The following is an 18067-nucleotide window of genomic DNA, read 5'->3' as shown; positions in this document are numbered from 1 at the left end:
AGAGATAGGAGAGAGGTGGGGGGGGGAAGAGAAGGGAACATTCCATCTCTATCTCCAGTCCTGACCACAAGTTTTTAGAAGCAGCAGAAGGAGAAACATTAACAAATGACAACAGTATACCACCATCAGCCACTGAGACATGATGTACTTTCTGTATTCATAATAATAACACAAACACACACACATTGGTGACTCCTGTCTGCTGCCACTCCACATGTGTTTTGGGTTAGCCAGTTAGCTAGCAGGTATAGGCAGAGAATTGGCTTCTATCAGATGTAACCAGTGTCATTTAACCCCTAACCGGCAGGATTATAGTAGAATCACACACAGAGAGAGACAGAGAGAGAGAGAGACAATCTTCTTTCTCAGGATACCACAGGAGGGTAAGAGGAGAAGGATTTTACAGTGTTATCAGTAAGGAAGGACACATGGTCAGTCAAATACCAAGTAGCTCATACTAAAACATGAGGCTCTACCCTTTCATCCTCCTCTATACCCTCTCCCTTCTCTTCCCTTTCTCTCTGGCTCAGAGAGGGGTGAATTTGGAAGACATGCACAACACACACATGCACAACACACACACACACACACACTAGTGTTGCACGGTATACTGAAACTTCTGTACTTTTTCGATACTAGAAAAATGAAAAACTATTCAGTACTAGAATATGTTACTTTCGGTATTCTGTCAAATGTGTCTCATTGATCAAGCCCGTCTAACAGCGCAGCGGACCCCTTATTATAGCGCACACCGTGCCTGCTCCACTTACTCACTTCTAGCCTTGCACTGGGAGCTGGGCTGCATCGTGTTATCCCCCCATCGTGTTAACACACTTGAATAATGCAACACGGCATGTAGAAATGTTGAAGCTGTTTATTACTGTTGGCAAAACAATGTCCATACAGGCCGGAACACTTTACAATGGAAGATGATACCAGTAGCTTCCAGCTTTGTATGCCAACTTTCCTTTCTAGCTGACAGCTAAAGCTAACATCAGTTCACTACCCTAGTATTTTGTTTGTGAAACCATAATGCAAAATATGCTGATTTCAAAGCTGATTGCCAACTAAAACGTTATTAATTAACTTATTCGGTCTCTCTCTCTCACATCTCTCCTAAAGATTATCTATTGTCTCAGTGAACTGACTGCCTAGTGAATGACATCATTACTGGTTAAAGAGACGGCACACAATTTATTAAAATAAGTTACTTCTATGCAAATGTTGTTGATTGGTACAATACAATAAGTCCCAAATGGAAGGGAAACAGATTGTTTGTCATCTGTAGCCCCATGAAATCAGCCAAAACAAGCTCAATAACTCAATGCATGCACACACTCCTATTGAATATGCATTCACCTGTATTGTGGATAGGCCTTTTTAATCTTTATTTAACCAGTTTATCAATAGATGTATTATTCAAATGATTACCATTATGTAGTTAAATTGGTAAAAACAAAGTCCAGTTGATTGTATGATTGTATAATTCATTAATGAATGCATACATTGCTGTCCCCAAAAAAATGGAGCTAAATAAAAATGCAAATGTAATGATATTGAACTCAAAAGATGCCCAACAATTGAACAGAGCAGTAGCTGAGTTTATCCGTCTGGATCAAGTGCCATTCTGTGACTTTGGCTAATACGCCTTCTTTTTTTGCCATGGTATCATTTTGGTATCGAGTATCGTGATGGTGTCGAGTATTGTGATACTAAACCTGATATCTGTATCAAAGTCAAAATTCTGGTATTGTGACAACACTAACACACAGGGCTCAGAGGGGTGAGTCTGGGAATGTGCTCTCTGGGGTTTGTGTCCTCTCTTCAAGCATCTTTATTCTAGAAAAATAAAACACTTTGGCTGGAAAGGAAAGAAGCACAGCGAGATTACGGGGGTCTCTTTCTCTCTCTCTCTCTGTGTGTGATCTCCCCCCTCTCTCACACAGACAAACAGAGAGAGATACTTCATTGACTGAAAATCATGCAATCCTTTCAGTCTGTTCTTGACTGTCACTATTAAGAGCAAACTAAACCATGACTCAGATTGGTCTAAATGAATAGAGTGCACACACACAAACTGCAGTATATTACTGTGTTGGAGATGGAAACTTTTCTAAAAGCCACACGTTACAAACACATTACATCCCTTTCTGTTCCTCTGTGCCTTCATTTTTTATGCCTAACACATCATCATTATGCGCCAACAGGCAGGGGCACAGAAAGTTACAGATCACCATCTTTTCGTAGCACCCTCTCATACTCTGTGAGGGCTAACTGGCAGAGAGAGAGAGAGGGAGAGAGAGAGAGAGGTGCCTAGTGGGGTTTATATTTTTATATTTTCTGAATAGCCCGAGACATTTTTCCCAATGCAGTGTGTGTGTGTACACACGTTTTTGAATGGGAATTAATTGTTGGTCCCCAAAAAGTCCTCACAAGTATAGTAAGACATAGATGTGTGTGTTTCCATATGAGCGTAGCAAGATTTTCCATTTGGGTCTTCAGTGAATTTAGATTTCATTCACAAAACTAAAATGTTTCAATATGAGAGAGAGAAAGAGAGCGAGAGAGAGAACAGATACAGAACCGCCAATCTACACACACACAAAAGGGGTGTGAATGTTTCAACATTTTAACGTTTAAATGAAATTGGGATCATTAACATTTACAAAAAATCCTTAACCCCTGGAATTCCTAACGGGACACCCCCAGGTGATGAGGATAGGCAACAACACATCCGCCACGCTGACCCTCAACAGGGGGGCCCCTCAGGGGTGCATGCTTAGTCTCCTCCTGTACTCACTGTTCACCCACAACTCCAACACCATTATTAAGTTTGCCGACAACACAACGGTGGTAGGCCTGATCACCGACGACAATGAGACAGCTTATAGGGAGGTCAGAGACCTGGCAGTGTGGTGCTAGGACAAAAACCTCTCCCTCAACGTCAGCAAGACAAACAAGCTAATCGTGGACTACAGGAAACGGAGTGCCGAGCGGGTCGAGAGCTTCGAGTTCCTCGGTGTCCACGTCACTAAGGATCTATCATGGTCCAAACACACCAACACAGTCGTGAAGAGGGCACAACAACGCCTCTACCCCCTCAGGAGGCTGAAAAGATTTGGCATTGGCCCTCAGATCCGCAAAAAGTTCTACACCTGGACCATTGATTGCATCTTGACTGGTTGCATCAATGCTTTGTATGGCAACCTCTTGGCATCCGACCACAAGGCGCTACAGAGGGTAGTGCGTACGGCCCAGTACATCACTGCGGCTGGGCTGCCTGCATTCCAGGACCTCTATACCAGGTGATGTGGCACCGGACATTTCTCCCATAGTAGAAAGGTTTAAGTATTCTATTGGTCAGCTTGTCGAGAAATAAATAGCCTAATCCAAACAGACTCTAGGACAGTTTTGTCCCAAATTCATACAAGCAATAGGCCAAGGCTACATACATAAAACATTTTTTTAAGCAATGAGTCGGATGCAACAGATCAGAACGTTTGCTTAAAATGTTGCTAAACTATTATTTTTTTATATTGTAAGTGCAGCAATGCGCAGAAGGCAGTAGGCTACGGGCAAATGTTTGTTTCATAATGCAATTAGCGAGAAAACCCTGCGGTTTCATGTGACAGATGAAAGTATCCGTTAGAAAGACGGGTGATCTAATATGCAACAACTAGCATGGGTTGCTAATATGACTAGGATTGTTCCTTTGGTTGGTGGACAATGAAAGATAGTTGATATAAAATCATTGTCTCCACGGATATGTCTGATTTTGGCTAAGCTACTTTGAAGCAGGTAAGACATGCCTCATAATGTGGTAAAACGTTCAGGTTTCAAACAATTAAGTATGTTTTCAAAATGCATACTGCCTCCAGCTCATTGCAAAGTGGTGTGTGACGCGCTGATGAAGCCTGCCTTCAAGTTGCCTATTGTATTTGCGGTTTGAGATGCTGTAGCAGCAGCTCTCGCGCTGTCTGACAGATTTTCTGCTCAAAGGCTCTGTACGACTGTGATAAATAATATACAGTTGAAGTCGGAAGTTTACATACACCTTAGCCAAATATATTTAAACTCTGTTTTTCACAATTCATGACATTTAATCCTAGTAAAAATTCCCTGTTTTAGGTCAGTTAGGATCACCAATTTATTTTAAGAATGTGAAATGTCAGAATAATAGTAGAGAGAATGATTTATTTCAGCTTTTATTTCTTTCATCACATTCCCAGTGGGTCAGAAGTTTACATACACTCAATTAGTATTTGGTAGCATTGCCATTAAATTGTTTAACTTGGGTCAAACGTTTCGGGTAGCCCTCCACAAGCTTCCCATAATAAGTTGGGTGAGTTTTGGCCCATTCCTCCTGACAGAGCTGGTGTAACTGAGTCAGGTTTGTAGGCCTCCTTTTTTTTTTTTTTTCGCAAATATATATATATATATATATATATATATATATATATATATATATATATATATATATATATATATATATATACACATACATACATACATACACACATATATACAGTGGGGAGAACAAGTATTTGATATACAGCCGATTTTACAGGTTTTCCTACTTACAAAGCATGTAGAGGGCTGTAATTTTCATCATACTTCAACTGTGAGAGACGGAATCTAAAACAAAAATCCAGAAAATCACATTGTATGATTTTTAAGTAATTAATTTGCATTTTATTGCATGACATAAGTATTTGATCACCTACCAACCAGTAAGAATTACGGCTCTCACAGACCTATTAGTTTTTCTTTAAGAAGCCCTCCTGTTCTCCACTCATTACCTGTATTAACTGCACCAGTTTGAACTCGTTACCTGTATAAAAGACACCTGTCCACACACTCAATCAAACAGACTCCAACCTCTCCACAATGGCCAAGACCAGAGAGCTGTGTAAGGACATCAGGGATACTATTGTAGACATGCACAAGGCTGGGATGGGCTACAGGACAATAGGCAAGCAGCTTGGTGAGAAGGCAACAACTGTTGGCGCAATTATTAGAAAATGGAAGAAGTTCAAGATGACGGTCAATCACCCTCGGTCTGGGGCTCCATGCAAGTTCTCACCTCGTGGGGCATCAATGATCATGAGGAAGGTGAGGGATCAGCCCAGAACTACACGGCAGGACCTGGTCAATGACCTGAAGAGAGCTGGGACCACAGTCTTAAAGAAAACTATTAATAACACACTACGCCGTCATGGATTACCCGTCATGGATTACCTGTATTAATGGCACCTGTTTGAACTTGTTATCAGTATAAAAGACACCTGTCCACAACCTCAAACAGTCACACTCCAAACTCCACTATGGCCAAGACCAAAGAGCTGTCAAAGGACACCAGAAACAAAATTGTAGACCTGCACCAGGCTGGGAAGACTGAATCTGCAATAGGTAAGCAGCTTGGTTTGAAGAAATCAACTGTGGGAGCAATTATTAGGAAATGGAAGACATACAAGACCACTGATAATCTCCCTCGATCTGGGGCTCCACGCAAGATCTCACCCTGTGGGGTCAAAATGAGCACAAGAACGGTGAGCAAAAATCCCAGAACCACACGGGGGGACCTAGTGAATGACCTGCAGAGAGCTGGGACCAAAGTAACAAAGCCTACCATCAGTAACACACTACGCTGCCAGGGACTCAAATCCTGCAGTACCAGACGTGTCCCCCTGCTTAAGCCAGTACATGTCCAGGCCCGTCTGAAGTTTGCTAGAGTGCATTTGGATGATCCAGAAGAGGATTGGGAGAATGTCAGATGAAACCAAAATAGAACTTTTTGGTAAAAACTCAACTCGTCGTGTTTGGAGGACAAAGAATGCTGAGTTGCATCCAAAGAACACCATACCTACTGTGAAGCATTGGGGTGGAAACATCATGCTTTGGGGCTGTTTTTCTGCAAAGGGACCAGGACGACTGATCCGTGTAAAGGAAAGAATGAATGGGGCCATGTATCATGAGATTTTGAGTGAAAACCTCCTTCCATCAGCAAGGGCATTGAAGATGAAACGTGGCTGGGTCTTTCAGCATGACAATGATCCCAAACACACCGCCCGGGCAACGAAGGAGTGGCTTCGTAAGAAGCATTTCAAGGTCCTGGAGTGGCCTAGCCAGTCTCCAGATCTCAACCCCATAGAAAATCTTTGGCGGGAGTTGAAAGTCCGTATTGCCCAGCGACAGCCCCAAAACATCACTGCTCTAGAGGAGATCTGCATGGAGGAATGGGCCAAAATACCAGCAACAGTGTGTGAAAACCTTGTGAAGACTTACAGAAAATGTTTGACCTGTGTCATTGCCAACAAAGGGTATATAACAAAGTATTGAGAAACTTTTGTTATTGACCAAATACTTATTTTCCACCATAATTTGCAAATAAATTCATTAAAAATCCTACAATGTGATTTTCTGGATTTTTTTTCCTCATTTTCTCTGTCATAGTTGACGTGTACCTATGATGAAAATTACAGGCCTCTCTCATATTTTTTAGTGGGAGAACTTGCACAATTGGTGGCTGACTAAATACTTTTTTTCCCCACTGTACATACACACACATACTTACATACATACATTTATACATACATCCATAAACACACACATATCCTTTTTTAAAGTATATTTCCCTTCATTACTTTCCAAACCCACCACCCCTTCCCCAATTGGAGTAAACTAGTGAACAACAACGCTTAGGCCTCTACTTCCAGACCATACATACTATATACATTTTATGGACACAGTCAAATTCTACAATAATTATATTTTATTTGTTTTTACTCCTAAACTTCCTCCGATCATTTTCATGATGTCCATCTGATTTGCTTCTATATGCCATATTTTTCTAACTGTGCTCTTTCACAAAAGCTCTCAACCTATAACATATATACTTATTATGTACAAAGTATGCTTTACATTAGTTATCTTGTTGTTATTAGTTGTTGTTATTAGTCCCATCCTTCAGCTCCATTCAACACCTCCCATCTATCTCTTAACGATTTGCCATATATTTTTCAACTGTACTGTGATATTTTACAAACGTTTCGGGTAGCCTTCCACAAGCTTCCCACAATAAGTTGGGTGAATGTTGGCCCATTCCTCCTGACAGAGCTGGTGTAACTGAGTCAGATTTGTAGGCCTCCTTGCTCGCACACACTTTTTCAGTTCTGCCCACAGATTTTCTATTGGTTTGAAGTAGGGGTTTTTCCTGGCCACTCTAATACCTTGACTTTGTTGTCCTAAAGCCATTTTGCCACAACTTTGGAAGTATGCTTGGGGTCATTGTCCATTTGGAAAACCCATTTGCGACCAAGCTTTAACTTCCTGACTGATGTCTTGAGATGTTGCTTCAATATATCCACATAATTTTCCTTCCTAATGATGCCATCTATTTTGTGAAGTGCACCAGTCCCTCCTGCAGCAAAGCACCCCCACAGCATGATGCTACAACCCCCGTGCTTCACGGTTGGGATGGTGTTCTTCGGCTTGCAAGGCATCCCATTTTTCCTCCAAACATAACGATGGTCATTACGGCCAAACAGTTCTATTTTTGTTTCATCAGACCAGAGGACAAAGTACGATCTTTGTCCCCATGTGCAGTTGCAAACCGTAGTCTGGCTTTTTTATGGCGGTTTTGGAGCAGTGGCTTCTTCCTTGCTGAGCGGCCTTTCAGGTTATGTCGATATAGGACTCGTTTCCCACGGGGGGCCAGTATGAAAAAATAAATGTAAAAAATAAGAGTGTCTGCTGAATGACAAAAATGTAAATGTAAATGTTTAACTGTGGATATAGATACATTTGTACCCATTTCCTCCAGCATCTTCACAAGGTCCTTTGCTGTTGTTCTAGGATTGATTTTCACTTTTCGCACCAAAGTACGTTAATCTCTAGGAGACAGAATGCGTCTCCTTCCTGAGCGGTATGACGGCTGCGTGGTCCCATGGTGTTTATACTTGCGTACTATTGTTTGTTCAGATGAACGTGGTACCTTCAGGCGTTTTGAAATTGCTCCCAATGATGAATCAGACTTGTGGAGGTCTACAATTTATTTTCTGAGGTCTTGGCTGATTTCTTTTGATTTTCCTATGATGTCAAGCAAAGAGGCACTGAGTTTGAAGGTAGGCCTTGAAATACATCCACAGGTACACCTCCAATTGACTCAAATGTTGTCAATTAGCCTATCAGAAGCTTCTTAGGCCATGAAATCATTTTCTGGAATTTTCCAAGCTGTTTAAAGGCACAGTCAACTTAGTGTATGTAAACTTCTGACCCACTGGAATTGTGATACAGTGAATTATAAGTGAAATAATCTGTCTGTAAACAATTGTTGGAAAAATGTATTGTGTCATGGACAAGATAGATGTCCTAACTGACTTGCCAAAAGTATAGTTTGTTAACAAGAAATTTGTGGAGTGGTTGAAAAACGAGTTTTAATGACTCCAACCTAAGTGTATGTAAACTTCCGACTTCAACTGTACATAACATATATACTTTACACACGCGGCAATTTAATTCCACTAAATTATTCAATTTAACCTATAGACCGATAAGCATGACCAGTCAAATGTATTTACATTGACTGGTATTTCCATCAATGATTAGGCTAAAAAGCATTTCGCAAGTGGATTTTTCTTCTCCTTCTCCTGGAAAATTGGCCGGCGGCAATTTTATTTATCGACCATAAAATTGGCCAAAAGCTGGCTATTACCGGCTATCGGGAAACCCTGCTACCCGAACTATCTGCATTGAACCTTTTTGCACTAACTTTTTGGACTCATCACAGACACTGCTGCTACTGTTTACCATCTGTCACTTAATCCTAGTTATACATACATATCTACCTGAATTACCTCGTACCCCTGCACATTCGACTCGGTACCCCTTGTATATAGCCAAATTATCATTACTCATTTTGTATCTATTATTACTTTTACTTTTCCACTATTTCTCTATTTTCTTTCTCTCTGTTGGGAAGGGCCCGTATGTAAGCATTTCACTGTTAGTCCACACCTGTTGTTTACGAAGCATGTGACAAACAAAATCTGATATGATTTGATGATTTGATTTTAAAATCACAGTGCAATTAAAATCACAGTGCAGTTATCACAAAACTACCACTAACAGGTCCCGATCATCATGAAGGAAAAATATATTAAACAAATACCTAACGCAACAATGCTGTAACATTAAGAGGACTGAGGAGATATGCATCTTTCAAATTATTTGCCAAGGATAATTGCCTTGCAAAAGTATTCATCCCCCTTGGCGTTTTTCCTATTTTGTTGCATTACAACCTGTAATTTAAAATTATTTTTATTTGGATTTCATGTAATGGACATCCACAAAATAGTCAAAATTGGTGAAGTGGAATGAAAAAAAAAAACTTGTTTAAAAAAAGTCAAAAAAAATAATAACGGACAATTGGTGTGTGCATATGTATTCACCCCCTTTGCTATGAAGCCCCTAAATAAAATCTGGTGCAACCAATACTCCAATCTCCGCTGTGGAGCTTTGCATCTCCTTCAGGGTTATCGTTGGTCTCTTTGTTGCCTCTCTGATTAATGCCTTCCTTGCCTGGTCCGTGAGTTTTGGTGGGTGGCCCTCTCTTGGCAAGACGTCTGCAGAAAGAATGGGGTGTCAGCTATGACATGGCACCTTGAATTTGAAAAATGATATGTTGGTTATTGAACTACATACAGTAAGTAAAGTGGATTTACACCTGGTAACGTATTTACGGGATTTATGGGTAACAATGTACCCCCAAAAAATCTATTTTAATTCCAGGTTGTAAGGCAACAAAATAGGAAAGATGCCAAGGGGGGTGAATACTTTCGCAAGCCACTGTATAAAGGATATCTTCATTAACAGTTGGAAAAATGGCAAAGTGAGACAGGGAAGCGACAGCAGCGAAGTCCTGTATGGCAATACTTTGAGAACATGAAAATGTGATGAAATGCAAACTTTGCGAGGTGGAATTGAGCTACAGTGGCAGTACAAGTGCAATGCTTAACCATCTGATAGGGAGGCACCGTGAGACCCAAAACATTGCTGGCAGCAGTGCAGGCCCCCAACAACAGGCATTAGACAGGCTCTTCACACAAAATAAGTGCAATAAGGGACGAGTGAGAAAATCACAGCGCTGACTACAGAAATGATTGCGGTTGATATGCAGCCATTATCAATGGTAGGGGATGTCGGCTTCAAAGCCCTGATGGAATATCTTGAACCAGACTACAATCATTGATGCCATGTCAAAAAAACGTGATGGCCCTGATGGTTAAAAAAACTGTAAAATGTTCTCTCAGCCCCATGGCAAAATGTGTGGAATTGCAGGAAATTAGCTTTGAAACTGCAATTTTTCTCTCCGCCCCATGGAAAAATGTGTAGAATTGCAGAAAATGTGCTTTAAAATAGCAACATTTTCTCTCTGCGGCCTCTAAAACTGCGTCATTGTCCATGCCCACTAACCCCCACTCCCCCCTTTCCTAGGGGAAACACTGCAGCATAGAACCTAAAAACGGCATTGACTACCATCATTGCTGAGTGGGTGGGGACAGCAGTAAGGTGAGCACAGTCTGATAGCCATTACAGCGATAGATGGAACTGCATTGCCGCCTAGCAGTCATACGCAGGACCATATCTCTATTGTGAATTCACCTGTAATTCTGTGATTTTTCTCTTATAGTTTAAAGAGAAAGAAATGGCAGTTAATGGCACATTAAGAACATTTTTACATTTGTCACATCCCTAACTCTCACACACACACAACATCGTGTCAAATCTAAGCAGTAGAAACTCTTATCACACCCGACTGTGGTAGATAAAGGAGCAGAAACTATTGTCCCAAATGGCACCCTATTCCCTATATAGTGCACTACTGTTGGCCAGACTCGTATGGACCATGGTAAAAAGCAGTGCAATACATATGTAATAGGGAGCCATTTGGGATGCAGACCTTAAAGCTACTGCAGTCATGTGTAAACTACAATAGGAGACTGTCTGTGCACTGTTGAACATTTGGGCAATTCCACACTTTGACTCAGTTTTCACTTTAAAATGTTTGCCAAACAGAAAACTTTGATTTCATAGTTTAACAAACCATACAACTCTATGCATAAGGACTTCTTTTAACCATTTCCACTAAAAGATGTACAAAAACGAATAAGTGGAAGAACTGTGCCGATGCAAACTTTGGTAACGGAATTACGATAAAATGTGTCAGTTTTTGGAAAATGTTGTCGCATAAAAACTTGTGCGACAAAGATGTTTCAAAGATGTCTGCAGAAAGAATGGGGTGTCAGCTATGACATGGCACCTTGAATTTGAAAAATGATATGTTTGGTTATTGAAGTACATACAGTGAGTAAAGTCGATTTACACCTGGTAATGTATGTACGGGATTTATGGGTCCCTGATCTGTACTATACAGAAATGCATAATTATGGATATTAATATCATTATTTTAATGGTGATGTATCCTGAATAGGTACACAAAGGTAGAAATATGCAATATCCTTCTTTTCATATTTGGGTATTATTCTACACACTGGCTATTATTGTAATGAGCTCCGCCCCCAAACAAGATCACATTTGGTTGGTCCGGTCCAGACCAAATCTGAAACAATTATAGACGTCTATGTTTCATAACTTTGGACATCACAGTACAGCACAGTAGAGCACAATAGAGTACAGTACAGCACAGCAGAGTTCAGTATTGTACAGTAAAGTAGATATGTTCAGTACAATACAGTACATTATACTGTACTCTAGTGTGCTCTACTGTACAGTACCGTACTCTACTTTTCTTTACTGTACTGTAGTCTACTGTACTGTACAAACTTGTGAAACAGACGTCTATGATTGGTTCAGATTTGGTCTGGCCAGGGCGTACTGACAAAATTTCAAATACTTTCTACTTCCATGGACGTCCGGTGTCAGTAGGTGAGGATGCTTGTTACAGTAAATGGGAAGAGGGTAGGTGGTAGTAAGAGCCGGCAGAGGCATTAACTGGAGAGAGAGAGAGAGAGAGAGAGAGAGAGAGAGAGAGAGAGAGAGAGAGAGAGAGAGAGAGAGAGAGAGAGAGAGAGAGAGAGAGAGAGAGAGAGAGAGAGAGAGAGAGAGAGAGGTTGTTCAGACGTTTCACAGTCTTGCTTTGACCACCAGACTACAGAAAGATTTGTTTTTTAAACTTATGAGCTGAACATAACAGTATGCCAGTGGAAGGGAGGACAGTAGCAGGTGACCCAACTGTGGTTTGTGACTACTATGATTTCCCATTGTAGCCAATTCAATTGCAGTAATTCTGATTTGGTTGCAGAATTATGGGTTTTAAATCACTTAATAATTCATAAACAAACTTGATATCAGTAAAAACACTAACTAATTGGTAGGTCTACCTTTACTTGTTACTTCTGTGAACTTTCATTATCCTCCCTCCCTCATGAGGGAGAGAAATTAGAAAACATCTTAAAGAAATGTGGGGTTTTGGTAACGGAATTACAAGGCAATGTTTGTTCAATTTAATAGAGAAGGCAAATGATTTCTCTAAATATAAGTGTTCATATTAGTTGGCAGGGGTCTTTACAACATGATTGTGTTTTGATATATTTATAATACCCTGTAAGACTTTTTCTGGTAGATGTTGACCAGAAATCAATGCCTTTGCTTATTTCTATTTTTTGGTCTGGAAAATGGCTGAAAAGCTTTGATTTGACAGCTAATTTGAAATGCTCCTATAAACTTCACATGTTGGTGCTTATTGGTCCTTTTAGATGGAGATGCCCAGTAGTGACCATTGCAAGCTATACTGTGCATTATTATTTCTATACAGTCACAAGAATGATCCAAGTTTCAAAGGAATGTGATGCAACGTTGATGAATTAAAGGCAAAGAAGTTGCAACAATGTATCCAGCCCATGGAGTTCTACAGACTGGACATGTTACTCTCACACACAGAGACAGTCAGAAACCACAGAAAGGTAGCCTAACAAATGCACATTGCATTGGCCTTGAGGGTGGTCAATCTAACAGTCAAAACAAAACAAAAACTCATCCCACGACAGAGCGCGTGGGTGAGTTCTGAAAACAAATCACGACTCACTTTAGTGATGATGAGCGGTTCTCCGTGCTCGAGACCTCCTTTCAGCGTGAACCCCCAAGGCGTGCCTCCGTTTAGCTGGACTAGGATATGGTTAAACGACACGAGTTGCTCAACCGTCTCCATTCTAGATCTCTTTTAACGTTGTTATACTCGCGGTAACGGACCGGGCGGACCGGGCGGAGTCACTTTTCTACCGGCGCCGTTTAAGAACTAAGTCTCCATCACTGCTAGTGATCTAGCCAATGGGTCCTACCATTCCATTGCAATAAAGGAACAAATCGGACAGAGACATTAGTGATACATAGAGAGAGGGGGAGGGCTCAAAAAAGTTAAGTCAGTAGTGTTCCACTCTCCGCGGGGTGGTGAAAACGGATGTTTCCGGTTTTCAGGGATACAGCAGTTTCGCCTGAAAAACAGTTGTGAGGACTCTTCTCATGCGTCTTTTTACGCCTGCTACGTTAGGTTAGAATTGTTCCAAAACCAAAACTTATCCGACGCGGTAGGAATAAGTTATTTCCCAGTCCCACTATTCGAAAACTAGTTTGACTGACATCTTTCACAGATAGTAACGGTAGAGTTTGAGCTGTGATTGTCCAATGAGAGCGCCCAGGAGGAGGGAAGAGTCCCGCATCAACCAAGTACACCTCGCTGCGGCACATGTAACGGGGCGGGGGCGGGGTCGGCTGTGGGCGGAGTCGGCCCGGGCTGGCCCGCCCACCACATGTTTCTTGCTCCAGCAGTGTATATAATTGTGCGTATAGACAGCATGGACAGTATATGAATAGAAAAGGTCTGTACAGCAGTAGTTATATAAGATGAACCTTAACTAGAATACAGTATATACATATGAAGTGGGTAAACCACTGTAGTGGTGTGTGGGTAAAATCACTGGGGAAGCCAAGTCAGAAGAAAATCCATATTACAACCTACTGTAAGTGTTGTGATAATTGCATTGTTTGCTCTATAACCTGTTAGTTCATATGCCTTGTGACCGTGATATATGCCTAAAGCCGAGACAATAAGAAGACACAGAATACATTCAGCCACACCTTTGTTTCATCACATAACCGGAGAGCAACCTCTCTCCGTTGAAGTCCACAAAGCATATAACAAACAGTTACATGACCTACAGCACGGTCAAGAAACGTAATGTTTCCGACCTTTTCGGACTACTAAACAACTATTGAGTTAGAACCACAGAGAGTTACTGCAAGTTGCAAAGTTAAACAGGAGCTGCCTCCACTATTCCAGCACCATTTCAAGTTCAACATTTCAACATCATCAAATCACCTATCCTTAGTCTAATACAGTGACAGCTAAAAGATACCAAAATTATTTAGTCCAATCAACGTAAGCTAAATATGATGTGTGTGTGTTTTTTTGTGCAAGTAGAAAAACATGTTGACTCACCCTACTTGTAGAGAAACGTCAATGCCATCCTCCTCTCTTTCATGTTGACGAAACGGTCTATGACTGTCATACAGTACACACTTTTATTTTTGTTGTCCTCGGCTACCTGGCTAAAATGCTTGCTCGCAAGCCAGTTAACATTAGCCTTCTATATCTAGCTACATATTGAACTTCCATCCTCTCAGTCCAGGGGCACAATGTATTTTATGGTTGGATCAGAATTGCTCTTATAATCATTGGTCAGTACGAAGAATTAAGTAAAACCACAAGTACAAATCCCTATCTCCATCCATGGCTAATTTAGGAAAGGGCCAATTTTAGCTAGCTAGTTAGCCACCGGAGGACAACAACACAACGCGATGCAACAATTCAAGTTGTTTCTGTCGATGACGTATTTCTCTGTGATAGGAGTGAAGCCAAATCCAAACTGGCTTCCCTTGACATGTTTTTGGTGCGCCAGGACCATTCACAGTTGAGCTCACTCAGTTTACCTCAACCCTGATTGGCTACTATTGTATAATTATTTTATCAAGGGAGACCAAATGCTCGCTGGCTTCCCTTGCATTCAATGCTACAAGCGGCAACAATGTCATACTCTTTATGACCAGACCGCATCAGATAGATGGCCTACACATACAGAGGGGTGTTGTTTCACTCACTCGGATGCTTTCTCCGGTGAGATACATTCAGCCTCTTGCGAATTGAAGGATAATTATCAAAACGCAGACAGACAAAAGATAAATAATTTACTCTTTTTTTCTTGGTACATTTTTTGGGGAGGCCTGGCTTCCATTGGCATCCATGAATAAACATCACTGGTGAAACAGTTTGTAAACATGATTAAAGTGACCAGTGTTCATTGGCTATGCACATAGGGCAGCAGTCTCTAAGATGCAGGGTAGAGTACCTCGTGGTAGCCAGAAAGTGACAGTGACTAAGTTCAGGGCAGGGTACTGGGCATAGGCCGGCTAGTGGTGACTATTTAAAGGTGAAATATGCAGTAATCGCTCCTCCATTTCCTGGTTGCTTTCTATTATGCTAATTCGTTTTCAGCAGGGCCGCAGAAATCGACTCTAGGGGGCTAAAATTCGAATAGTTCGCCTAATTTCTGTTTATGTGACAAAAAAATCAAGTGTAGTGAATCAATGTGCCATCTAAACCGCTGTGAAATATATTTTCAATAACCAAAAATATAGTATTTTCAACTGTTTGAAGCTGGCGTAGAAAACAGAGTAAAAGACACAAAAATGGAACTTAAGAACGGGAAGCATAGAAATAGCACACATAGAACAGATCTACCGCTTCTTAATAATAATAATAATAATAATAATAATAATATGCCATTTAGCAGACGCTTTTATCCAAAGCGACTTACAGTCATGCGTGCATACATTGTTTTTGTGTATCTTAGACTTGATTTCAATGAGAATGACAGATCTATAACTCACATTTCTATGTGAATTTGGTCTGGTCGCCCAAAAAGTTACATATTGCAGCTTTAGCCTCCTGAGGTTGAAGAGGCGCTGTTGCGCCTTCTTCACCACACTGTCTATGTGGATCGATCATTTCTTGTCGTCAGTCAATTGAACTTATCACAGAGGCTGCTCCAAGATGCCGCCGGCGGTGAAGAGGTATTCGGAGTGGACTTCTAGTCTGACGTGCACACCATCCACCGCTTCAGAGTATTTTACTCGCTAATGTTCAGTCCATGGACAATAAAGTAGACGAGCTCAGGGCGAGGATCTCCTTCCAGAGAGACATCAGTGACTGTAACATATTCTGTTTAACAGAATCATGCCTCTCTCCGTATATACGGTCCCCGTCCATACAGCCAGCTGGGTTCTCAATACATTGCGCAGACAGGAATAAAGAACTCTCCGGGAAGAAGAAAGGCGGAGGTGTATGTTTCATGATTAACTACTCATGGTCTGATTGTGATAACATACAGGAACTGAAGTTTATTTGTTCACCCGACCTAGAATACCTCACAATCAATACATCCCAAGAGAATTCTCATCGCTTATATTCACAGCCGTGTACAGTGCATTCGGAAAGTATTCAGACCCCTTGACTTTTTTCACATTTTATTACGTTACATTTTATTATTCTAAAATTGATTTAAAAGTATAATTTTTTTCTCACGAATCTACACAAAATAACCCATAATGACAAAGCAAAAAAATTGTTTTTAGCAATTTTTGCAAATGTATAAAAAAAAAAAAACGGATATTACATTTACAGAAGTATTCGGACCCTCTACTCAGCACTTTGTTATAGCACCTTTGGCAGCGATTACAGCCTCGAGTCTTCTTGGGTATGACGCTACAAACTTGGCACACCTGTATTTGGGAGTTTCTTCATTCTTCTCTGCAGATCCTCTCAAGCTCTGTCAGGTTGGATGGGGAGCGTCGCTGCACAGCTATTTTCACAGTCTCTCCAGTGATGTTCGATCGGGTTCAAGTCTGGGCTCTGGCTGGGCCACTCAAGGACATTCAGAGACTTGTCCTAAAGCCACTCCTGCGTTGTCTTGGCTGTGTTCTTAGGGTTGTTGTCCTGTTGGAAGGTGAACCTTCGCCCCAGTCTGAGGTCCTGAGCACTTTGGAGCAGGTTTTCATCAAGGATCTCTATGTACTTTGCTCCATTCATCTTTCCCTTGATCCTGACTAGTCTCCCAGTCCCTGCCACTGAAAAACATTCCCACAGCATGATTCTGCCACCACCATGCTTCACTGTAGGGATGGTATTGGCCAGGTGATGAGTGGTGCCTGCATTCCTCCAGACGTGACGCTTGGCATTCAGGCCAAAGAGTTCAATCTTGGTTTCATCAGACCAGAGAAACTTGTTTCTCATGGTCTGAGAGTCCTTTAGGGGCCTTCTGGCATCTCCAAGCGGTCTGACAAGTGCCTTTTACTGAGGAGTGACTTCCGTCTGGCCACTCTACCATAAAGGCCTGATTGGTAGAGTGCTGCAGAGATGGTTGTCCCATCTCCACAGAGGAACTCTGGAGTTCTGTCAGAGTGACCATCGGGTTCTTGGTCACCTCCCTGATCAAGGCCCTTCTCCCCCAATTGCTCAGTTTGGCCGGGTGGCCAGCTCTAGGAAGAGTCTTGGTGGTTCCAAACTTCTTCCATTTAAGAATGATGGAGGCCACTGTGTTCTTGGGGAACTTCGATGCTGCAGACATTTTTGGTGCCCTTCCCCAGATCTGTGCCTCGACACAATCCTGTCTTGGAGCTCTATGGACAATTCCTTCGATGTCATGGCTTGGTTTTTGCTCTGACATTCACTGTGAACTGTGGGACCTTATATAGACAGGTGTGTGCCTTTCCAAATCATGTCCAATCAACTGAATTTACCACAGGTGGACTCCAATCAAGTTGTAGAAACATCAAGGATGACCAATGGAAACAGGATGCACCTGAGCTCAATTTTGAAACTCATAATTTACTTATGCAAATTAGGTATTTAGGTGTTTTATTTTTAATACATTTGCAAAAAATTCTAAAAACCAGTTTTCGCTTTGTCGTTATGGGGTATTGTGTTTTGATTGAT

The 18067-nt window shown here is 41.4% G+C and overlaps 1 protein-coding gene across 1 annotated transcript in view; it reads right to left on the bottom strand.

Moving 5' to 3' along the window:
• Positions 1-13228, bottom strand: part of shroom4 (shroom family member 4) — a gene marked incomplete at its 5' end in the record, with an annotated part of 126749 nt that extends 113521 nt beyond the window's left edge. Inside the window, one exon of the mRNA XM_084165798.1 lies at positions 13106-13228. Coding sequence (XP_084021924.1) covers positions 13106-13228 — 123 coding nt within the window. The remainder of the gene's footprint in view (positions 1-13105) is intronic.
• Between the last annotated feature and the right edge of the window lie 4839 nt (positions 13229-18067).

Source organism: Coregonus lavaretus (genome assembly GCF_964263955.1).
Source record: "Coregonus lavaretus genome assembly, chromosome: 7".
Taxonomy (NCBI): Eukaryota; Metazoa; Chordata; class Actinopteri; order Salmoniformes; family Salmonidae; genus Coregonus; species Coregonus lavaretus.
Note: the sequence above shows the minus strand (reverse complement) of the source record. Positions and strands in the feature narration are given on the sequence as shown.